At 37.7% G+C, this 23,675-nt stretch overlaps 4 protein-coding genes across 7 annotated transcripts in view; 1 reads left to right on the top strand and 3 right to left on the bottom strand.

Moving 5' to 3' along the window:
• The window catches only part of spen (spen family transcriptional repressor), a 48,878-nt gene extending 43,729 nt beyond the window's left edge, over positions 1-5,149 (bottom strand). Inside the window, exons 1-2 of one of the 3 annotated variants that reach the window (XM_056268093.1) lie at positions 4,808-5,149; positions 1,790-2,110 (exon numbers count right to left, since the gene is read on the bottom strand). In XM_056268093.1, coding sequence (XP_056124068.1) covers positions 1,790-2,110; positions 4,808-4,890 — 404 coding nt within the window. In that variant the 5' untranslated portion in view covers positions 4,891-5,149. Of the gene's footprint in view, positions 1-12; positions 1,757-1,789; positions 2,111-4,807 lie in introns of those variants that run through there. The other 2 variants (XM_056268092.1, XM_056268094.1) reach the window with 2 other exon arrangements.
• A 2,274-nt stretch (positions 5,150-7,423) lies between these two features.
• On the bottom strand, positions 7,424-12,100 carry tmem82 (transmembrane protein 82). Of its 2 annotated transcripts, XM_056268026.1 has the most exons (7): positions 11,729-12,100; positions 11,533-11,619; positions 9,256-9,328; positions 8,952-9,129; positions 8,451-8,868; positions 7,587-7,768; positions 7,424-7,495 (listed from the first exon to the last, which is right to left on the bottom strand). In XM_056268026.1, exons 2-7 carry the CDS (start codon positions 11,615-11,617, stop codon positions 7,439-7,441), a joined length of 993 nt encoding a protein of 330 aa, XP_056124001.1. In that variant the 5' UTR covers positions 11,618-11,619; positions 11,729-12,100; the 3' UTR covers positions 7,424-7,438. The 2 variants fall into 2 exon arrangements, with proteins under 2 accessions (XP_056124001.1, XP_056124000.1); XM_056268025.1 differs by having other exon boundaries at positions 11,533-12,100.
• Positions 12,101-12,279: 179 nt separating this feature from the next.
• On the bottom strand, positions 12,280-18,104 carry sult1st5 (sulfotransferase family 1, cytosolic sulfotransferase 5). Its single transcript, XM_056268023.1, has 8 exons — positions 18,041-18,104; positions 17,688-17,841; positions 17,479-17,607; positions 13,396-13,493; positions 13,193-13,319; positions 12,972-13,066; positions 12,507-12,687; positions 12,280-12,410 (listed from the first exon to the last, which is right to left on the bottom strand). Exons 1-8 carry the CDS (start codon positions 18,098-18,100, stop codon positions 12,298-12,300), a joined length of 957 nt encoding a protein of 318 aa, XP_056123998.1. The 5' UTR covers positions 18,101-18,104; the 3' UTR covers positions 12,280-12,297.
• Positions 18,105-18,833: 729 nt separating this feature from the next.
• On the top strand, positions 18,834-23,164 carry szrd1 (SUZ RNA binding domain containing 1). The gene is made up of 4 exons (XM_056268024.1): positions 18,834-18,976; positions 20,336-20,385; positions 20,478-20,747; positions 22,268-23,164. The coding sequence occupies exons 1-4, from the start codon at positions 18,926-18,928 to the stop codon at positions 22,377-22,379; spliced, it is 483 nt and encodes a 160-aa protein (XP_056123999.1). The 5' UTR covers positions 18,834-18,925; the 3' UTR covers positions 22,380-23,164.
• The last annotated feature ends 511 nt before the right edge of the window (positions 23,165-23,675 follow it).

Below are 23,675 nucleotides of genomic sequence, written 5' to 3'. Positions count from 1 at the left end.
GAACATACCAACCTTTTCAGACAGCGGTAACCCGACCTACAATTCCAAATACAATTTAGGGAGACAGAACTTTGTGAGCAAAAAAGGGGGTTAAAAATGTAGAATGAAAAAATGGTAAGAAAAAAACCAACAAAGTAATCCTTATCTTTGAGGATCCAACAGAATAGTTCGGCCAAAAAAAAAAAAATCCATGCACTTTTTAAAAAAATATCGATATGGGAAAAGCATATGGAGGTAAAAGTCAGGAGGTAGAATGTCCAACTCAGATTCAGTGCAAAGATCCCCATCAGATCAAAAACAGGCTGGAGAAAGAAGTCCAAAAACATAATAAATCCATCATTTGGTTCTTCATACAGCATCACTTCTGTTCTTCATTTTCATTAGTCCTTTGAAAAAAAATGTCTCTGTGGATTTTTAAAAATATGTAATGTAAAATTGTTCTGCATGATGCCTCTGAGACTTTAAATCCCTCTTCAGTGCAGTTAAAAAATATATTTTAATCTTATCCCGCCACCTCCTTACGACTGAAAACAGTTCACTTTTCAGATATCCCATCAGAACAAGGTACCAGTGTTCTAACTGCTGTGATGTTAATAATCCAAGTCAACTCAGAAAACATGGGTGTTCGATCAATGTTTTACATATCCCAGTGGAATCTTCATTGATGTTTGGAGAAAGAGATCAATAATCCATTGGCATTGGAATAGTCCATTAGGAAAAAACGACTTTCATCTTAGCTATAGTGTATCCACAGTCTGCTGTAGTTCCAGATCCTTTATGGGGATTTGTAATCCACTGGGATATTTCACATCCAAAGCGAGACGTCTTCAACCCCACAACAGCAATACCTCCATGCTTTACTTTATGGATCCAAAAATCAGTTAATTCTTCAGGAGAGAAGACCATTAACTACTTTAAATCCATTATTTTTTTCTTCAACGTTTAGGGAAAAAAGCAAAAATGAACTTAAATGGTCTATAAATAAGTAATGAATAAACAAAGAGATTTGCTCACTGTGTTTCTGTCACATTCTACCATGTTGATCAATGGCAGAAGTCTCCCATGTAATTAACAGCAAAACCCTAACACCACAAATAATCCCGAAAAAAAAGAGAAAAGAATTTGTAGTGATAGAATATCCTTGTCATTGGGTAATATTAATCCAGTGTGATTAAGAATCCACAGAACATCATCCAGAGCGTTCCAGATCATCGAAGGGAAAGAACTGATCCTAAACCACCCATTTCATTAATCCAATTAACAATCAATGGGTCTTAATTGATCAACACCGTAATCGTGTTACAATAACAGAGTAAAAAACATGAAGTAAGACATTAATCCACCTTGGGCGGTACAGTACTCCAGAATAGGGCAATTCCAGGTAAGGCTGCGGTCACGGATGCGCTCTCGCTTCCAGAAATCCGGAAATATTTTGATATCCGAAACATGCCCTGGATTCTCTTCGCAGCGATATCCAACTCTGAGAGAATCCCCATGCAGAGGCACGCTAAGCTCTACATAATGATTATGAATTTCGATGCATGTTCACCATGCTTTGACAAACTTCAAAATTGGCTCATCTTTACACGGTGAGCGATGACAGACCTCAACCATCAAAGCGTGATGCCCAAATCACTACCCTCCACAGTGTGTTCACTTAATTTCCCATATGTCCCCCGCCCCCAAAACAATAAATTAGCCCAATTAATGACGGAAATAATTGGGAGGGAGAGATGAGTTACAAGAAACGAATGGTCCCCCTGCCTTCAGAAAAACTATGTCCACTTACCCGTCTAGTCTGCGTTCAAAGCGTCCCTCTCTGCTGTGGAGTGACACAGGGGGCACATACACAGGGCCCCCCGCCCCCCTTGTGAACCCTGAAACATCCCGCCCACGAGTGGCTATGGACAGGCTATCATCCAGGCCTCGAGCTGCACTGGGAATAGTTCCTGGCTCATTGTAATCGGTGCGTAGGTCCCTGTCCCCCATCTTGTTGACAGAATTATGAGCTTTCTGAGCACTTTTAATGTCCACAAAATCCACAAAAGCTGCCACTCCACCCTCCGATCCACGTTTTGGGAGGACCTTGACACTCTCCACACGTCCATACCTTAAAAAAAAAGGTGAAAAAGGTATTAACTAATAGCCAACACAAATTAATTGCATGATACATGCAGTCAATGCTGATATGAACAACCATTATGCATACAGCTAATGCGCAAAGGGCAGATTTGATTGCGCAAAAGAATGAGTGAAAACAAACCTGTGTGCCAGTCATTTGTGCAATATGTAAAACTCAACTAAAAACAGCCTGCCTTCTTCATCAACACACAAAGATGTACCACTCACTGTATGAGTAGCATTAACCATATGCCAGACTAGTATCTCCCTTCATATGAATACATCCAATTATTATGACAAGAAAACAAACATCATATTTTGATTGTCTGTTTCTGGCACACCACATCATTGCAAAATAACCAACATAGCCTCTTCTTTTCCTTCAGTGTTATTGCACCATTAAGATACGAATGCCAGAAATCAGTCAAATGTCATAATTCTGTCAAATCATTCAGGCTTGAAACCTCATTATGATGTCTTGATCTGCTCTATACCTCTTCTGGACATGTTTGATGAACTTGCGTCCCTTTAAAAAACTTGATATATAGTGCTTATATAAGCTTTATGTAAATATACTACACATAAATTTGCTGTCAATCATTAAACAACTAAACAAAACAAAAATTGATGACAGGTGTACATAAGGGTTAAAACAACACTTGGTAAGCAAAGTATGAAAATGAATAATAAACAATAGGCATTCAAATGGGTGCTCTAGGTGAGCAGCTGTCTGACACACCAGTTCTCACACAATCTCCGTCGCCATTTTACAAACCTATTCACACTGCTTATTCATTCTCCCGTCCCCCATCTTCAATAAGTACCTCTGCCGCACTGACCTGAGCTTTGAGAGTCACCGTACACAAATCACTTCGGGGGGTACCATTTATTTTTTTATAAATGTATAGCTGTATTTCTCTCCTGTATATATCAGAAAACAATTTCTCCTTTAATGTTGCTCACAATAAATGAGCATGAGCGTGTTTTAATTTAGTTCCCGTTCAAAGGGCGACCGTTATTACCACAATTCAAAGCCAAATGGACAGTCATTTGAACAAAAGGCTGCCGTAGAGACAACAAAGCGCTTGTTCCAAGATGAATAAATTATTTACTCAAATCTTATATTTAGGTTCTCTCATACTAGTGCCTGCCTCCCTCGACTCGCAAAGTAATTTCTTACGATAGTGAGGTCTAGTGTTATGCTCGTAAACTCTAGCCTGAACATCAATACATGCAATACAACCCTACAAAAACACCATTATAATAATGAGTTCGATCACACCTGCATTTTTCAAAGACTACGTTAGTGTGTTTTGATTGTATTTTTTACAAATACGTAACTGTGCTTACGTGTAGGTAATGAATGTGGTCAATAAAGTCGTTAGACAATCTTTGGTCAAGGCAAGATTAGCGCTTAGAATACACATTGTTTCAAGGCAGCTTTACAAAAAAGATCATGACGTTACTGTTTATAATATCTTAATGCATTATACTCGCATTTAGTAGATGACAGCTGAGTCTGAGGAATAATATTGTTCACATTTTGAGACGATAAAAACAATCAAGCAGTTGACATTTACTTTAGTATCGCTTTATGTGAGAATACAGTATGTATGATCAAGTTTGATATGTGTATATACAACTTTATATAGACCTAGGCGATAATATAGTTTACGTTTTATAAACAATAACGTCAGCTGTGTTCAACGTGTAATATACAATATTGCGATGTCACTCAAGAAATCTCCCCACTCTTTATCAGACGACAGATCAAGACAGATTCACACCATTTAGTTTTAACAAACCGTGTTATTCTGATTCAGCAACCCGTGAATTCAATGAAAAACGACACCTCGCATTACCTGAATCCATAGGTCAGACATTGGCATAAAACCCATAAGGTATATGTGGGTGCAACGTGCAGTCATTGGTGGTTTTGAAATTATTATTTTTAAACACTGAGATCAATTAAAATAATTTCTTGTTGCCATAAAAGACAAAATAGCCCGTGTATATATTCACATCACAACCATACACAAACTTCTGACTGACAACTTAAAACGTCCGATTGGTGCAGTAGTAGGAACTGTCGCCACATGTTCACAGACTAGCATAATGATAATTTGCAGGTTGGTTATGAACATTTTCATACATGAACTCGTGTTAAAAGTATCCCCAGGCTGATATTGTTTGACTTCATTTAGACGCAGCCACGGTCACCGCTTGCCTGCCATTCATGACATCTGAGCCGAGGAGGCTCAAAACAACACCCACTGTAATGCCTTTAGTAGTAGAAGACACTATTTAGCCCATTCAACTCACTCGCAGTATTTTTTCAACTATCCAACAACAGACGCTACAACCTTTAAGTTGTGCTACTGACGTCTGGGTTGTAAAATAAAGCAAGCTGAAGCCAATATACGCAGCTACAAGTAATGCGTTTGAATGCGACCCTCCGTGCTAATTAGCAACCTAGCGACGACTGCGACTCTCGAAAGCTAACTCACTAGCAAGCGTACGTTAAGTGAGCCAAAACAAGCCAACTCAATAGCAGCGTTGCTGCGAAAGTTGTAGCACACATTTAATGTGTTAAACTCTGCACCGGTGTGGTGCTATTGTTTCCCCCCAATCACTTGAAGGAAGCACATTGCTGGATGTTGTCTCGCTCACACAAATCGTCACTTACCGTTTGAAGTGCTCGATAATTTTTTCCTCTCGTACATTTTCTGGTAAATTCCCCACCCATAAATGTCTGGTTTCCCGGACCATACTGCGTTTTTGTGTCCCCCGATCATACAGAAGATTTTACTGAGTTAAATCCGACTGAATGTGTGTTACGGTGGGGCGAGTAGTTCCTCTGACTCGACACTATGATTGGACCCGCTTGCTCTTGAAAGCTGTGTTGACTGCGAGAGCCTGAACATTGCTGTCGAGGAGCGCGCTCCGGTTCTTGACGAGATCGCGCATATGCAATGAGCACTCGGAATACCACATGGATCAAATCGGATAAGAGATAGTTTATTGAATATCACTTTTAAATGCTAAAACGTGTATATACGTTGGATGTATGTCCTGGTTAAGGTTCCAAGGTAAAAGTCAGATTTGGTTTCCTTTGCTTTAGTTTGACATTTGACAGCCTATTTGTAGAACAGGACTTTAAATAGGCTATGCAAGTTAATCATAATCTTGGGGTGTAGGCTACAATGTTTGTGACTTGTGGTGGTTTACCACAAACTATTCATGACTCAGTGGCAGGACGGTGTTGACAGTATTACTATCTTCAGTATTGCTGCTTTGTATACGTTTGCACATCCATTTGTTTTCCCAACATCCAGGTGGGAACCGTCTGTTTGATATACGACTCACAAGTCAAAACAAAAGACATCACGAGTGCCTATTACATAAATAATTTAGACAACTCTATGATTCTCTCCAGAAACCTAATGTAGCCTATTTGTGTTGGATTATAGCCAGACTCCCCGCCCTATAACTATAAAGACTAGAACGATGTCTTTTTACATATTAGTTATTGAAAAGACAAGCATCGCGTCGAATGTAAGCTTAATAATTATGCTGCAGCCTGTTTACAACAAGGATCAACACTGTCCAATGAGAATGATGATTAGTACCCAGCTTGTAGAAATCAATACTTCCTTGAAGAAACAGCCCAGATAATGCCCAATCAAATAACATTTCCTTATTAATATAAGCATTTGACTGTTTTCCAACTATGCACGAGGAGTAGGCTAGGGTTTAATTCACGCATGCGCCAGAATGCGGCAAAACAGGGACTGCAATGGATGACTCGCGCGTGCGCTTTATACGCCCACATAGAGTTTTGACAAAGAGCAATTACAAACCCTCCGACTGGCAGAAAATTCTGGAACTTGTACTGAGGTGGAGCTGGTTCTCAAACTGGATCTTGAGCAAGCCACACAATCTTCAGATTCAGTCTTGAGTCTTCCCAGGAATTGCATGGACTTTCTGGATATGCCTAGATTCTTATTATTTATGGAATTGAACTAATAAAATGTAATTCGTTGACAGTGCTTTTGGGATTGGATTTGGGATTGATTGCACATTGGAAATACAAATGCGCACTTTAGGCCTATACAGTATGGTTGCATGTTACAATAAATGAATCCCCTGGATACTTGGACACCAAATGTTACTTTTCTCCGCTCCTAAACAACTCAAGACGGTTTGGCAAATTTCTAAGGACACGAAGACACTTACTTTTTTATTTTTTTATTTTTATTTTTTTATAAGTAATCTATTAATTCGACAGAGGAAACGACGGGTTTGTAAACAAAAAGGGACAAAATGTGGAATGCGTTTGAGAGAAATGTTTTGTCCATGTAAGTCTGAGCGCATGAAAACATCCTGCACAGCCTCAACGTGAAGAATTAAACACTCAGATTAAATACCAGAGCGATTTACGCGCCACACACAGATCACACTCGATGTTCTTGATTGTTCAGATGTTATTTTTTGGCGCCAGTTATCAATAGAATGTTATTTGAAATATGACGCCATTTTGAGCATAACCAAGTGTAGACAAAAACCAGCATAACAAAAGAAATGACAGTTCCGCGGCCATTTTGTTTCCAGTTGAGCTATTTTGGGTTCAAGTTCAGTAACAGTTTAACTTCTTTTGCGCGTGGGTGCTGCTTCCAAGGAATTGACGGAACTAAATTGTTATAAAGGGCTTAAAAGATGTTAAAAGCCATGCGTAATTATTTTATAACTTTAATTGCTACAACTGTTTTTGTTGTATTAGTTAGCCTATCTATTATAGATCATGCTTATAGGTGACTTGTAAATAAGCTACAACTGACCAACTGTACAAAATTTGACCAAATCAAGTTATCCTAGATAGGCCTAATAAAAAAAAAAACTGTGGCAAGAACTGAAATGTAATTCCATGACATTTAGACATTTGTGAAAAAATGAAAAATCACTCTCTAATTTTAGCTAGTTGGATTAAACATAATAACAGGCTATTTATTTCGGTATAGAGGGAATTCACCATATTGAATGGCTATATATTTATTATGATGGAAGGCATTCATATGAAGGCCTTCATTTTCATGCAGTAGGCCTACTAAAATAATGAGGATGCCTATTTAAGGACAGAACAGCATATCTCTTCAAAATACTTACATGTACATTTTTCAGATAAACCAGAGACCCTCATGGGGTTGTGTTTACATATGGTATTTACTGAAGCAGCAATGTTTGTATTTTTTCTAGAGAATATATATAACTGAGGTTAAGTGTTTAGTTTTCACTCAAGATCAAATCAGATTTTTCCAGTTTATTTTGTTCTCCCCGGTTTCCAGGTCTTTTTAATGGGCTGCATGTAGGTGGCATGCTGCAAAAAAAACAGTATGTTATTACATTTAATGCTCTTAATATTTCCCCACAAAATCGTATCTTTGGATGCTGTGGGGATCAGTGCTAACCTGATATATGGCTTCCAAAAGGTCTTGAGATGGTAACAGGCACGCAGCTTCACCAATGAAACAGATTAGAACATGGAGTACATCTGACCAACTGCCTACTGTAATCAGTAACACAAAAAGCCCACCCAGTCGCACAACAACTGTATTGAGAATCTGCTGGCCAGGCTGTTGATGGCGATCCTCTGAAATAATAAGTATAGATTCAGGATTAGACTGTTGGCATGAAATGTCCTTATGCTCTGGTCAAATGTTTGGGATTAGTGTTTTTTTAAAGAAATTAATTGGCCAACTTTATTTAGCAAGGACACATTAAATTGATTAAAAGTCACGGTAAATACAATTATATATATGTTACAAAAGACTTCTATTTAAAATAAATGCTGTTCTTTTGAACTTTCTATTCATCAAAGAATACAGAAAAGAATGTATCACATGTTTCCACCAAAATATTAAGCATGCAGCACATTATTTTTGCATCAATAAAAATAAGAAATTTTTCTTAAGCACCAAATCATTATTTTGATTTCTAGGATCATGTCACACTGAAAACTGCTTAAAATTCAGTTTCGCCATCAGTTACAGTTTAATATATATATATAATCTATTATATAACAGAAATAGAAAACATATTTTAAATTGTAATAACATTTCACAGTATTACTGTTTTTACTGTATATTTTATCTAATAAATGCAGCCTTGGTGAGCAAGAGAGTTCTTTAAAAACTCTTTACCAACCCCAAACCTTTGTATGCTATAGGCCTATAATACATAGCCTAATATGATTTTCTGAATTCATGAATATTCTTTGCCAAGGGAATTCCAGTGATTAAACCACGTAGTCTTGTAGTTTTTGTTTGTCTTACCATTCATATACACAACCAGTAGAGTGTAGCAGATTGTGAGTGGGGTCCAAAATCGTAGAGCCTCAGTGGTTGACAGAAAGTGTGTGTTTATATTTGATATGGCAGCGATTCCAGATACACTAAACGTTATAATTAGGGCACTGCAGAGCCAGGTTAATATAGAAGTGCCAGTGGTTAAGAGTCCAATGCAAAGTCCACAATAGCGCTGTGCGCTATGTACTGGATACATTGTCTTTATATGATGCCATACTTTGCTGCATCGGCTAGCCAAGAACCAGCTCAGTCCAACTGCAAGGAGGAGGCTTAGCCAGCCTTGCGGTGCCCCCTCATGGAGGAAATTTAGGCTGCAGGTTAGTGCGCAGCCCAAAGAGAACTGGCACAGGACAAGCTGCAGTAACAATGGGTCAATGATCGAGTCCTAAACAAGAAGAACAGGGGTGATTTATCTAGAATGATAACGAGTTGTCACAAATGAAATGTCACAATGAATTTTGTTCGTACTGATCCTCCTGTGATCCGTGCTGAAATGGCTCTAAGGGAGAACTCTAAAACTACCAGTGATGCAACACGGGACCCCACAACCGAAAGAACCACCGCAAGGATCCAGAATTGGATTTTCTCTTTTAGTCCACCATTAAGTCTGTTCTTTTGTATAAGGTCTGTTTCAGGATCTGCAATACTTAAAAGGACAGACAAGTGAAATGTGCAAAAAACATCAACACAAAAACTTCTCCATCCAAATGGAGATAGGCTATCTTCAATCATGGGCTAAATAGCATAACTAATAGGCCCATAGGCTACTTACCTTTGTGCCTCAACAAACAAGTACGTTTTTAAAAGGTTACGAAGGACCCAGATCGCACAAGCTCCCACAAGCCCTGTGATTTAACACAACAAAAGTTTAGAAACATTGTTTAATGTTTTTGAAAGAAGTCTCTTATGCTCACCAAGGCTGCATTTATTTGATCAAAAATACAGTAAAAACTGTAGCCTAATATTGTGAAATATTAGGCTATTACAAATTAAAATAAATGTTTTCTATTTAAATATATTTTAAAATGTAATTTATTCCTGTGATGGCTACATTTCCAGTGTCACATGATCTTTCCGAAATCATTCTGATAACTGATAAGAATGTAAAATGTGTACCTTGAAATGCAATGTAGTGCTTTGGATAAAAGCGTCTGCCAAATGCATTAATGTAAATGTAAATTATAATATCCTGATTTGCTACTCAGGTAACATTTCTACTGTTATTCTACTATTGGCCTATTCTTATTATCAATGTTGCAAACAGTTATTCTGCTTAACATTTTTGTTAAGCAGGGTGATACTTTTTTATTAGGATTCTTTGATTAATAGAAAGTTCAATGAACCGTTATTTATTTGCATTTATTAGATTTATTTATTAAATGCATTAATGTATTTATTTATAAATGTCCTCACTGTCACTTTTTATCAATTCAATGCATCCTTGATTAATAAAAGTATTAATTGCTCTCTCTTTTTTAATCTTACCACAAATGTTTGCATATCATACAAAAATGTTAAGCAGCAAAAACTGCTTTTAACATTGATAATAACACTGATAATATTCACATTGAAATACAGGAAAAACAGTAATATTGTGAATATTGTAATGTGTCAATGACATTGACACATTATAATATTCACAATATTACTGTTTTTACTGTATTTTTGATTAAATAAATGTGCATATACAGTGCTGGTCAGAATTATTTGCCCCCTTGGTAAATATGATCAAAGATGGCTGTAAAAAAATAAATCTGCGTTGTTAATCCTTTTGATATTTTAGTAAAAACATTAGCAAAAATCTAACCTTTTATTGAAGTAAAAGAATTGAACGTGGGGGGACAATCACATTATGAAATCAATGTTTTTCTCCAAAACACATTGGGAACAATTATTTGCCCCCTTTTATTAAATACTTTTTGCAACCTCCTTTTTCCAAGAGACCAGCTCTGAGTCTTCTCCTATAATGCCTGATGAGTTTAGAGAACACCTGACGAGAGATCAGAGACCATTCCTCCATACAGAATCTCTCCAGATCCTTCAGATTCCCAGATCCATGTTGGCGCTTCCTCTCTTCAGTTCAGCCCATATAGGGTTCAGGTCAGGGACTGGGATGGCCACTGCAGATGCTTGGTTTTGTGCTCAGTGACCCATTTTTGTTTTGATTTTGATGTTTGTTTTTGGATCACTGTCCTGTTGGAAGAGCCAAACATTGGCCCGTTATAAGATTTCTAGCAGAGGTGCAGATGAAACAAAAAAAATAGCTTTTTTGGCAGCAAACACTTAATATGGGTTTGTTCATACAGGGATAAAAAAGTACCCCGTGTAAAATGAAATACTCTGCTGTATCTTTAATGCTGTGGACCTAATTTTCAGCCAGAGGTCCTGGACATCTTGTTCAGATACATGGCATCATGGATTCGATCAAATACCAACAGATAACAAAATCAAAACCTGACAACCTCTGCTAGAAATCTTAAAACGGGCCATGGTTGGATCTGCAACAGGACAGTGATCCAAAAACAAACATCAAAATAAAAATAAAAATGCGTCACTGAACACAAAACCAAGCATCTGCAATGGCCATCCCAGTCCCTGACCTGTCCTGAACCCTATAGAAAATGAGTGGGCTGAACTGAAGAGAAGCACCAGCATGGATCTGGGAATCTGAAGGATCTGGAGAGATTCTGTATGGAGGAATGGTCTCTGATCTCTCGTCAGGTGTTCTCTAAACTCATCAGGCATTATAGGAGAAAACTCAGAGCTGTTCTCTTGGGAAAAGGAGGTTGCAAAAAGTATTTAATAAAAGGGGGCAAATAATTGTTCCCAATGTGTTTTGGAGAAAAACATTTATTTCATAATGTGATTTTCCACCCACTTTCAATTCAATAAAAGGTTAGATACAATGTAGACAGAGCAAGATTATACAAACAGATCATTTTCTTTTTATTACATTATTAGATAAAACAATACATTATTATCAATATATATATCAGTTAATTTCTTTATTATTTGAAATTTGTGGCAGATCGTTCCTTTCATGAGTTACCTTGTAAAACACTGTGTAAAGGAATAGCACTTGGTGTTAGCCACGTAGGAACGCTTGGCACAAACCAGGAAATGAAGGACAACATGTCTATGAAAGTTAGAAATTGTTTAATGCACCAATAATTGTTTAGATACTAGTCAAATTGGCCACACACACAAAAAAATCTTAACAAATAAAAATCATCAATATCACTGACCTTTTTTTGTGTCGCGTTGTTTGCGAACCTCACTCACGTGAAAGACCTTTATTATTTGCAGATATGAGAGTTGGAGGTTTGGCAGGTCTCAAAGGTCACTTAGGCCTTGATCACTTTTTACAACTGTATGAAGAATTGATTTATTGTAGCCACAAAGTTTTAATCTATTAATGTATTTCAAGAGTTTTTTTTTCTTCTGAGGTCTGTTCCTGTGATTCAAAGTTGTGAAACTTAAAAAAAAAAAAAAAAAAAAAAAAAAAATGTATGCCCTCTGGTGGGGTTTATTTCCATTTCCGGATACAGATAACATGTATGTCCCATTGATTTCATGAAGGCACTTGAACTTTACCCTGCATACAAGAGTTTTGAATGTGTTCACTTAACAGCTACCACCCATTTACACTACATAAATATGATATTCTTTTGGCCATCAATGCACAGGTATAGACACAATAGAAGCAAATAGGATTACATGTTCAACATTAATAATTAATAATAATATTAATTTATTTAGGAAATTGTAATTGTGTTTCCTGGACTAGGAAATAGAGACACTCCCTGTGAATCTTTCATATTGTGAACCGTATTGGAATAGGACAGTCAGCCATTAATTTGCAGTAATGTTCCTCAAAAGTAGCATCCTCTTCTGCATTGAAGTGATTCTTCCAGTCACCAACCTCACCTATAAAATACAACAAATACAAATTGAGAAAAAGAATAGGAAAAGTAATTCAGGCCAAGTTGCTCAATTGTACTTTAAAAATAAAATGAAAATAACCTTTTCTCATGAACTCCGAGGCGGTACGATCAAAGATTGTGTCTGGGATAGTTGAGTAGTTTGCCATGGGGTTTTCTCGCATAGCAGAAAAAGCAGTCATTTGCACAATGCGATCTATCGCACTTTTTGATAACTGCTTTCCGAGGAATTGAGCAATGTGGGTTACTTCACGAACAGGGTCCTGAAATTACAAATAAATAGTCAAGTCAAGCCACCTTCATTTATATAGCGCTTTTAACAATAGATTGTTTCAAAGCAGCTTTACAGTGATAATAGGAAATGCAAGTAACAGAGATTGTTTTGGCTTTACAGCAGCTCTAAAATCAAGTTATTGTCCAGCTAAAGTTAGTTCTGATTGATTCACTTCCGTTGCAAAGATCATTAGTAAGTCAAGTAAATTATAGTCAAACTAAGACTGAAGTACTGAGACTTTTTTAATATACGTTTTGTAGAAAGCAGATTGACCTCTTTCATGTCTTCGAAGAATGTGTAAAGGATTTTCTTGTTTTGCCTTTCCCTCCAGTATCCTTTAACATGGTCATACCAGGATCCCCAACCCACTGAAAAAATAATTCAGTCATTAGTTCATTCAAGTCATCATCATTTAGTCCATTCATGTTTTACACAACACAGAATAAGGTAATTGGTGTAATGAATGAATGAATGGTCTATGCAGCATGACTCACATTGCCCTGTCATGAACTTTTCCAGATATTGTTGCCAAGTGCCGGGCTCTGGCTGGTTAAGATTCATGCGGTCAAAATGATAATATGAAACCACGGTGTCTTTCGGATTACGGGCCATATATATAACCTATGGAGAAATGCAGTTGGTATTCACGTAAAATATTTAATATTTTTCAGTACAGCCCACAAAAACTTATTTTAACCTTGCAACCAGCCTCCCAGAAAGAACAAGGCACAAGTTGGATAGGAAGATGAGTCTTGATAACACGAGGCGGATCCATAACCTCCAGCTTAGTTATACCTAAAACATTACAGAGTTTAATCATTTAAGATGCAGAAAGGATACCTCGCATATATATACATATATATGTGTGTGTGTGTGTTTGTCTGTTTGTGTTCTTGTATATATGTCCTATGGTTTATGACACAAATGTGTATAATGACATAGGTTGACTTCCTGCTCTGCTACTGTTCGGACGCTCTTGCTTACCGCTCCGCACTTTGCTCAATCGCTTTTATATTTTTATATTTTATCTCCTTTTATCAACTAATTTTAACTTCAGCTAATCAGCACAGTGCTCAAACGCTTGGATTACTACAAAAAAGCAGAATACTTTTATACAACCAGCCTCCCACTGCTTACATTCCGGGGAAGAAAACACAACTGCCTACATTCTAAAGGATAAGAGAAAATGCCTCTTCTGGAATCTACTTGCTGCACTAACTGCCAGAGACTTTTACAAAGGATTGTAGTTCTTGAAACAAAGTTACTTGTGGGACCACCAAACCAGACGGAACACACAACAGAGCTTCGTCATGGACGCCCTCAGCATACAGCCGGTGAGTCCCATGAATCTAGTCCTCCTCGACAGGCCATACTGAGTGTGGAGAAACAAGCCGATCGACTTACAAATCGATGGCAAAAACAGGGAGCGAGACCCAAAGGCACTCGAGACATCAGATTGTCACGAGCATCACATATTGCCGCAGTAGCCTCCTCTACCCCAGATACGGCTCTGACAAGGATTGCAAACACTGGTCTCCTACCACCGCCTATACATCTTGAGAACAGATTTGAAGTATTAATGAATGAGGAATCCCTGAATGTGATGAATGTGATCAAACACAGACTGAACCAGCCAGTAGCTAACACTGCTAACTGGCACTCAAGGTCGAGCAGACAGCGGCACTCAGCTCAGAGCGCAGCCGAGCCCAGGACTCTGATAGTGGGTGACTCCATAATCAGAAACATTATTAGCAGGGATACAACTACGTGCTGCCTTCCACAAGCAACGACTTCTGATGTAAACAGGGAACTTAAGAACATTCTGACGAAACATAAGACTGCAAATCGACTCATCATTCATGTGGGGAAAAATGATATTCATAAAGAGCAGTCAGAACTCCTTAAGAAGGATTTCAATGAACTTTTTGAAACACTTAAAAGACTGAAAGTACAAACATTCATCAGTGGACCACTCCCAGCAAGAGGAACAAACAGGTTTTCACGGTTGCTTGGGCTCAACACATGGCTGCAAAAAACCTGCAATATAAAAGGAGTAAACTTCATTGACAACTTCAATCTTTTCTGGAGTCAGAGGCAACTGTTTCAACAGGATGGCCACCACCCAAACAAACTTGGTTCAAGAGTGCTAAAGGACAATATCTACTTCTCCATCCATCATCCTTCTGCAGTGTGTGCCAATCCACTCAACCTGAATGGCACACACACACCTGGACACAGTATGAATGACCACAGGACTTCACTTCAGCACGTGGATGGAGATGCGGTTGACATATCACACAAGGACAATGATAACACCACTCAGCCAAAACAGCCACTGCTCACGGACACAATCTCAGCTGAGCCCTGCCCACAGAGCTCACCACAGACAGACTGTGACATACTAGAACTGCTCCAAGTTTCAGCTCCCAAGGACGACTTGCTGGAAAACCAGGACAGCATTTTACAGCCTCCAATAACACCAGAGAAACAGCCCCCTCCAGCCTCTACCCTCTCACCAGACACATTATCCCTATCTCCAGCATCTCCACAGCATCTTCTGTGCTTCTCAGAAAAAATGGAAAAACTGGTGTTTGCTGGAACCAAACTATCTGCAAGCCCCCAGACAACCAAAAAACGGCAGGCCCCAAAACCACGAAAGCCTGCGGGCTCACACCCTCCTCTATCGGCTCGAGGTGAACCAAAAACAACTGATACCAGCTCTCAGTGATATGTGCCGGGTGCCCGCTATGATAACAGTAACTTTCTCAAATGTTTACAGAACAAGCGGGAACCCAGTGTGCCTGTATCTTTCTCTATTGCTGTTCGATTACATGATAGAAAGTCTAAGGCCTTCAAAAGCCGTACAGCAAACCCATCTAATCTGGTGCCTATTACACGCCAAACTAAGACAAAAGTAACAAAAAGTAAGACTGTTAAGTTAGCACTTTTAAACATCCGCTCACTTAAAAATAAATCACTTCTAGTCAATGACTTAATAACCACATACAACCTGGATTTTATGCTTCTAAACGAAACTTGGCTAGAAGACAGCTGCAGTTCAACAGTCCTCAATGAAACAGCCCCTCCTAACTTTACTTTTATGAGTGTCTGCAGAGCGGGTAAGAGAGGTGGAGGAGTAGCTGCTCTTTTTAAAGATGTCTATCAATGTAAGCAAACATCATTTGGTAACTACCCCTCTTTTGAATATCTGGGTATTGTGTTAAAAGGTGCCCCACGCATTTTACTTATCATTATTTACAGGCCTCGAAAATACTCTCCAGCCTTTGCTGAGGACTTTACAGAACTGTTATCAACAATTTCCTCAGAGTTTGACTGTTTTGCTATTACTGGAGTAAATGTAGTAAATACAGGTAGTTATAAAGCATTTAGTAGTGGTCAGTTAACTATTTTGTGAGCTAATCTAAAGTGAGTACTATTCATGCCTTGTAAAGCATTTATAAAGGAGATTTAAAGGCGCATCAATCTTCTAAACAGTAAAATGTAACAAACACAACACAGTGATACAGAACATAGAAATATTTAACAGCCTTTAAATCTCCTTTATAAATGCTTTACAATAGTCCTCCTCACTTTAGATGAGCTCACAAACATAGTTAACTGACCACTACTAAATGCTTTATAACTACCCGAATTAACCCTGAATTACAGCATAAATACATGTTAATAAAGCATTTAGTAACACACTAAGTAACCATCACTATATGTCTGAATAATAAGATGTATGAATGTACATTTAAATAGTTTATTAATCATTTACTTACACGTTCTAAGTAATCTTATGAACCACTGAAAACTCTTAAATAACTGGTTTATAAAAAATGCAATTATTCATTTAGAAATAATAAATTGATCATTAATAAAGGATGAAAATACAATTATTAAATAAATTATAGATATGCTTGTAAATCAAGAAGCAAGCATTTATAGCTGTATTTATAAACTGCTTATTAATGTCTATTAATGCTTTATGAATGATGAATTAACTGTTTACTCATGCTTAACTAATGATTATTAGCGTGTAGTTATTATAAAGTGTTGCTAGGACCTCAATATATTGCAGATATGCTCACTGAATATAAACCTAAAAGATCACTCAGATCATTAGGATCACATCAGCTAGAAATACCAAGGGTTCGCTCTAAGCATGGAGAGTCTGCTTTTAGCTATTATGCCAGCCGCAGCTGGAACCAGCTTCCAGAGGAGATCAGATGTGCTCCTGTAGTCACTTTCAAATCCAGACTCAAAACACATCTGTTTAGCTATGCATTTACTGAATGAGCACTGTGCCACTGTTCGTCCGACTGTTTTTACTGTACTTTATTTTATTTTTTATTCTAAACTTTTAATTATTCTTATTTGTTTTGATTATTTTAATTTCTTCTATGTAAAGCACTTTGAATTACCATTGTGTATGAAATGTGCTATCTAAATAAACTTGCCTTGCCTATAGGTATTACAACGTATTCATGGTTTACAAGGACACTTTCAAATGGCTTAAAAACATACAAAACTGTGTTTTTTAATAAAAAAGGTTTAAGGGTGTTGGTGTAGGGGGATATAAGTTTGTACAGTATAAAACCATTACACCTATGGAGAGTCCCCGTAAACCACGTGTGTGTGTGTGTGTGTGTGTGTGTGTGTGTGTGTGTGTGTGTGTGTGTGTGTGTGTGTGTGTGTGTGTGTGTGTGTGTGTGTGTGTGTGTGTGTGTGTGTGTGTGTGTTTAAGTTGCTAAACAGTTTTTGGTTCTATGAAACATACCAGCATTTAAACCGTCTGCAGAGGTCATCTCTAAGAAGGGCATGCGCACCTGAGTGGGCGCGCGCCTGCACTTTTCCACATTTCCTTCATTCAGGATGGTATCCACTACTTCCTGTGTCCATGTGGTTCCTTTTACAGACGATATGATTTTATTATTTAAATTAATTTGTGTTGTTTTCGTCATGTTGTTTTCTTCTTCTGTACTCTACCTGCTTTAGGATATGTGGCAATGAGCAAATCCTCTTTTGATGCCTGGAAGTGCTCCACTCTTGCCCAGTACTTCACCACCCGCTCTGGTAATGGGATACCCTGAACTTGACTCATCGCTTCACGTGTTGTCCCATCCATATTTCCCTTAATTAGCTGTGATTAAGTTTCATAGTTATTAACCAAAACATAGAATGTTTTTATAAGATCTTTTGTGAGTCCATGCGTCATCGCTCGATATGACATTTATTATGCTGTTGCTAAACGATTTAGTACAAAGCGAAACACATTAAATAATTAATAATAGGCTATACGCTGTTTTTTTAATGAGAAATTAATTCCTATTAGCAAATACCTTAAGAACTTTAGACTGGAGCCGAGCGGTCACGTGATATTTGTATTTTAGACGTTTCATTTGGTCGGTACTACTAAACAGGTTTGTACCATAAACAGGGTGGTACACATTCTGCTTGTCAACGAAATGCGCAGTAGCCTAGTGCGCACTCTCGGTCTGCTTTAGTCTGCCTGAAACAATTTTAAAACCATTTTTATCTTTATTATACGATATAATAAGATGCTAAAACTACAGAATAAGACTAAAAAATAGTATTGACATTACCTATAAAATAATTAATATCCTTCAACTTAATAAAGTGCAAGAGCAGTTCATAAACTACTTAATAATAAACAGGCCTAAAGATGTAGGCTAATCTGAACAACAAACAGGCCTGTTTTATTTCTTTATTTGTTTTAATAAATGAGTAGTGTGTTCTGTTTTGTTGTTGTCGTTTGAACTGATGCACTGCATTGAGTTCATTGTATTGGTACTTACGTCTGTGCTGTTTATGATGAATAAAAGTACATGTGCATTTTCCCTGTCCATCAGTTAAAAATCTGGCATTCCATGAATAGGGTAAAAACAGAAACGGAAACCTTTTTTCTTTCTTCATTTGACGGTTAAGTAAAATAGGGAAAAACAGTAGGCTATTATATGAGCTATTTTATTTAATAATCATTTAGAAAACAACGGTTTTCTGTGTGTAAACTTCCCAAATTTGGCTCTTGAAATGAATTTCTACTGTCCACACGCTCCTGTACAGTCAGTAACTCTATCCTCCCTGCAGCAGGTGGCGCTACTGTGTTAGACTTTAGCTCACTAAGCGGCTCACTGACGCTGTAGAGGGAAATGTGCGTGAGCGTGTGGACTGAGGGAAGCCCCTAGTTAGCCAAGAGTGGAAACATGGATGATGAGGAGGTCGCCGAGAGCTGGGAGGAGGCCGCCGACAGTGGGGTAAATATGGGCTAGTTGCGCTTTCTCCGCGCTTGCACAAACTGTCTTTTCAGTGTAGACAGCCTCGCGTGGAGCTTTAGGGTGATTCTTGCCACTGGCTTCATGCTAGCTCGCTAGTCACGCCTATGTATTTAGAGTTGGGTGGTAGGCCGCAGTTAAAGGGAAACTGGTCCCAAAACAGATGTTGTGGGATATTTATACTGTAAACCAGTAGGTAATAATAGAGGCGATTTTGATGATGGCAGTTGGTGAAGCGGCACGTTCGTGAGTCACGTAAAACAATTTGTGTTTTAAGCAAAGGACATAAACTACCTGCTAACTAATGCTAGTTAGCCGGTGCAACTTCTGATGCTTAAAAAGGGGGAATCTTTCTGTGCCATCTCGTCAGAAACCAAAGATGGCTGCCGAATGCACTGAGACCTGTTGGCTGTCATATATAAAGTATTGTAATCGCGTCTTAATATGTGTGGACAGAGTTGATTTCATGTGGAAATATCGAGTATATTGTGGGATAGTTCCCATTCAGATAGTCAACAGGCGGTTTTCACGAGTTTTCAGTTTCTCTTGGGGTCTGTTGTAAATGTTACGTGGGGTAATGTGTTTGCAAATCCACCAATCTTTATTTAATAAAAGAAAGAAAAACTTTGAATCACTTTACGTAAATGTTTTCATCTAGATTATGTTGAGGCAGAATCTTATTGACTGACAGACAGTTTCAGCAGTCTCCATTCACTTTCATTACAATTTTTTTCAATACATTGAAAGTAAATTGTGACTGAGAATGATATTCTGTCTAACATTTTCTGTTGTGTTTCACAGAAGAAAGTCATACAGGTTTACAATGGAGTGTATGATTAAATGATGACAGAATTTTCAATTTTGTGTGTACTGTCCCTTTAACTGTGCCCTTTAACAGAAAAAGTCAATTTGTGTGAATTGGTTTACCCTGTCTCCGGTTTTCTTCGCTCTGATTTAGTGAATATATTTGATAAAGCAATATGTAATTTATCTGCTTTCAAATATTGAACTCAGAGACTTAATGTTCTTAAAGGTTTGGCAGTAACGTCTACACCCCTGCCATTAGGCTCTGTAAATACGTTTCCATCCTTTTGTATATTCCTCTGTCTCTGTTTAGAAAAGCCTTATATTGTCTACCTACCCAAACAGCACTATGTAATTTGGCCCTGTCATTAATTTAGCCATGGCACTATGGATGTATAAATAACTTTGTGAAATTGAAAACTTGCTGCTGCTTCAGAGGCCCCTCCCTGAAGCAGCCTGCATGTACTGTTTTGAAAGATTGCTACATTTCTCCAGTAGAAGTTTTAATTTTTTTTTTTGTCTTGACATTGAACTTAGGAAATGGAGAGAAGACTAGAGGAAAAGCTTCGAATCAGTCAGAAAGAAAGGTATGTCAGGTCATTCCTGTGTTTTGTGTCCATGTTTTGCTCAATGCGCCTTGATTTACTTTAATAATCATAAAAATGTTATGCTCTTCCAGACTTTCAAGTGGCAGTTCGAGTCGTTCTCTGATGAGAACAGCAATCGTAATCCAGGATGACTCCCTCCCCGCGGCACCCCCACCACAGATTCGTATTTTGAAGCGACCCTCCAGTAATGGATCTTTAGGATCGTCTGTGACGCAGACTCGACCCTCCCCGCAAGTTAAATCCTTAGCTCAGCGAGAGGCAGAATACGCAGAGGCCAGGAAGAGAATCCTTGGCAGTGCTACTCCTGATGACACACCACAGGAGAGACCCATTTCAGACCGGTAAAATACTGACATGGTGAATAGAGCAAAACTTGTCATGGTTCTGGAAGCTAAAAGTATTTTTTTTTAATGATAATGTTTAACCTTTCCCATGCATTCTCACCATTAGATCTGAGATTGTGTGCTATATATGCTTCTGTAGAAGCCAGAAGATAGTTTGATTTCAGCTTCATAATAGCGGTATCTATCTATGTGTGTGTGTTTATACACTGTTCCAAGTTATTATGGAAGTGACATTAGTAGGATAAGATCTTTCTGAAGATGAAATGGTGCAATATCTTGCAAAAGGCATGAAAACAACTAATATCTTGCAAAAAATGAATAGAGGTTATCGAATTATCAAAAGATTTGTAAGTAGTTTAGAGCACAGAAGAACTTCGTCAGATAAAGGTTAGTTATAAGGAAAGTTTCTGTCAAAAAAATTAAGTGTTTTAAAAGGACAGTTATGAAAAAGCCACTTTTGAGCAGCAAACAGATATTTGAAGTCGCTGGAGTCCCACGAACCTCTCCATGAAATTTTTTTTTGAAAATGTATTTCTAAACCACTGTAAACGTTTCACTTTGTGAGCTTTGGTTAGGGATGGCAGAAATGCCACTATGCACAACTGACAGCCCCATATTTTGAGGCTTTTCTCTCAAAATATACACTGCCGTTCAAAAGGTTGGGATCAGTAACATTTTTTTTTTTTTTTAACAAAGAAGTCTCTTATGCTCACCAAGGCTGCATTTATTTGATAAAAAAAAATATATATATATATATATATATAAAAAAAAAAAAAAAAAAATATATCAATACTTTTATTCAGCAAGGATGCATTAAATTGATCAAAAGTTACAGTGAAGACATTTATAATGTTACGAAAGATTCTGTTTCAAATAAATGAAATAGAACTTTCTATTCATCAAATAACCCTGAAAAAAAACTTTTCAAGATTGATAATAATAATGAATGTTTTTGAGCATCAAATCAGCATATTCAAATGATTTCTGAAGGATCATGTGAGACAGAAGACTGGAGTAATGATGCTGAAAATTCAGCTTTGCATCATAGGAATAAATAGCATTTTAAAATATATTCAAATAGAAAACTGTTATTTTAAATTGTCATATATCACAGTATTACTGTATTTTTAGCCTTGGTGAGCATAAGATATTTATTTTGTGTGTGTAAATATATTTATTTCCCTGTGCAAATATGTAAAAGCAAAATATGTAGTTTATTTACCATAGATTTTTTTTTTTTATTCAATTAAATTCCCAGCGTTTCATTAGAGAATGGTACACAATTTTCACATACTTTTTGTTTCCATTCAAAGTTTAAGTTGTAATTTGTCCTGGAGCGGATTTTTGTTAATGGTTTAGAACTATTCTGGTTCTAATATCTGAAGAGAATTAATGCAAAAGTACTTCCAGAACCAAGGATGCAGCAATTTTGTTATTTAGGAATAGCTGCTTTTAAATGTCAGAATGCTTTTGATATTTTTGATTTTATATTTTCCATATTGTCTATCCTCAATCAGATCTCCACGTGGAAGCAGCCATACACTTTCAGAGGAAAACCGATCAGGAAACCATGTTGTTCGACAGCCAGCAGGTCCAGATGGTACACAAGGCTTTCACCAGCGCAGATAGGAATAGCAGCCTTTCCTGGGAGGAAGCGAGAGGCGATAGTGAAATACGGTCTCCCAAAATACAGTTGAAAATCGAATCATTTTTATCAATATTTAGGATGTGGGATGTTTTTCAAATAAGTATAAAACCCTCTCGAATCCAGCACAGCGTGTGTGGAATGTAACGGGGGAAAGAAACATGATCCAGAGGAGCGGATGGGGAACGTTCCCTGCTTTTTACACTGTGATGAGGACCTCGCTTCCGGACACTGCTCACTGTGATGTCCAGCCCCCACCCCTCAAAATCAAAAGGAAAATTGAGAGAATCTAAACAGAACTGCAGGACTATTGTCCCTTCCTCACGTAACTCAGCCGTCACTGGCAGCCAGCCTGAAAAGTCATGCAAGCAAGCCCTCTGAAGAGACATTTGAAATGGAAGATAACAAGTGCTGGATGTGCTTGAACCGATAAAAGGATGGTATGAGGCACCAGCTTCCTTCAGCAATAATTCTAGAAATATCACTTATTATTCAGACCTCCCTTCCACACTGTATTCTCAAGCTTTTGTATTGCTTGAGTTTGTCTTTTGTTTTAATTTTGGTTATTACTGGCTCGGTCTGCTAATTGCCATATGTTTTTAAATGGGTAAGAAACAGTGAGGGTATAATGCGGAAACTTAAGCTGACTTTAAGTTCTTTATTGTTTACGGATATTTTTTGTTGTTGTTGTTGTTTTACTCATGAGTCTTCCTCTGACTGTCCTGATTTCTACATGAAGTAAAAAGAATAAAAACAAAAACTAGTCCAGGATTAAATGATTGCAGCAAATGGCATTTTTAACCCATTTCTATGCCTTTTATATGATTTTAAAAAGGTAGTCAATTTTAGATCTGTGCATTTTTAAGTGAAATCCAACAGAAGGATGAGTTCTGTAAATGTTTGTTGTGCTGGGAAGAACCAAAGGGAGTGAGGGGGGGGGGGGGGGGGGGGGATGATTTCGCTGGCTCCCCTCGCCTCACTTCCTCATCAGATCTGCTGTTGGCCATTTTCTTTTCTCTCCTCTCTCTCTCGCTTTTTTTTTTTTTACTTATGTAGGAACTCAGGTTGTTGTGAGGAAATATGAGCGAATGAATGAAGTTGTGTATCAGTGAATAGGTTTTTAACTGAATGATGGTGCAATGTTAAGCTTACATGAAGTATGGCTTCAAGATCATTTGAAAAACACCTCTATGACTGGATTACAGAATATCCTATAAGAGATTATTTAACTTTATTGAAACCTAAGAGAAAAGCGTCACACCGGTGGCTTAACAACGCAA

Source organism: Rhinichthys klamathensis, unplaced genomic scaffold (genome assembly GCF_029890125.1).
Source record: "Rhinichthys klamathensis goyatoka isolate OS25496 unplaced genomic scaffold, OSU_Roscu_1.1 h1tg000269l_1, whole genome shotgun sequence".
In the NCBI taxonomy this organism is placed as follows: domain Eukaryota; kingdom Metazoa; phylum Chordata; class Actinopteri; order Cypriniformes; family Leuciscidae; genus Rhinichthys; species Rhinichthys klamathensis.
The sequence above is the reverse complement of the archived record's forward strand: the minus strand, read 5'-3'. Positions and strand labels throughout refer to the sequence as shown.

What these genes read in the sequence shown, in the direction of transcription:
- tmem82 (XM_056268025.1), bottom strand. Translation starts at nt 11,617, where the DNA reads ATGTTGTCCTTCATTTCCTGGTTTGTGCCAAGCGTTCCTACGTGGCTA. An exon ending in TTGTTTGTTGAGGCACAAAG is followed by an intron (nt 9,130 to 9,255) that starts GTAAGTAGCCTA and finishes TGTCCTTTTAAG; the next exon opens with TATTGCAGATCCTGAAACAG. An exon ending in TTTTGGAAGCCATATATCAG is followed by an intron (nt 7,496 to 7,586) that starts GTTAGCACTGAT and finishes TTTTTTTTGCAG; the next exon opens with CATGCCACCTACATGCAGCC.
- sult1st5 (XM_056268023.1), bottom strand. Translation starts at nt 18,100, where the DNA reads ATGAAACGTCTAAAATACAAATATCACGTGACCGCTCGGCTCCAGTCT. An exon ending in TCCAGTCTAAAGTTCTTAAG is followed by an intron (nt 17,842 to 18,040) that starts GTATTTGCTAAT and finishes ACTTAATCACAG; the next exon opens with CTAATTAAGGGAAATATGGA. An exon ending in TGCAGACGGTTTAAATGCTG is followed by an intron (nt 13,494 to 17,478) that starts GTATGTTTCATA and finishes GTAATGTTTTAG; the next exon opens with GTATAACTAAGCTGGAGGTT.
- szrd1 (XM_056268024.1), top strand. Translation starts at nt 18,926, where the DNA reads ATGGATGATGAGGAGGTCGCCGAGAGCTGGGAGGAGGCCGCCGACAGT. An exon ending in AGGAGGCCGCCGACAGTGGG is followed by an intron (nt 18,977 to 20,335) that starts GTAAATATGGGC and finishes CATTGAACTTAG; the next exon opens with GAAATGGAGAGAAGACTAGA. An exon ending in CGAATCAGTCAGAAAGAAAG is followed by an intron (nt 20,386 to 20,477) that starts GTATGTCAGGTC and finishes ATGCTCTTCCAG; the next exon opens with ACTTTCAAGTGGCAGTTCGA.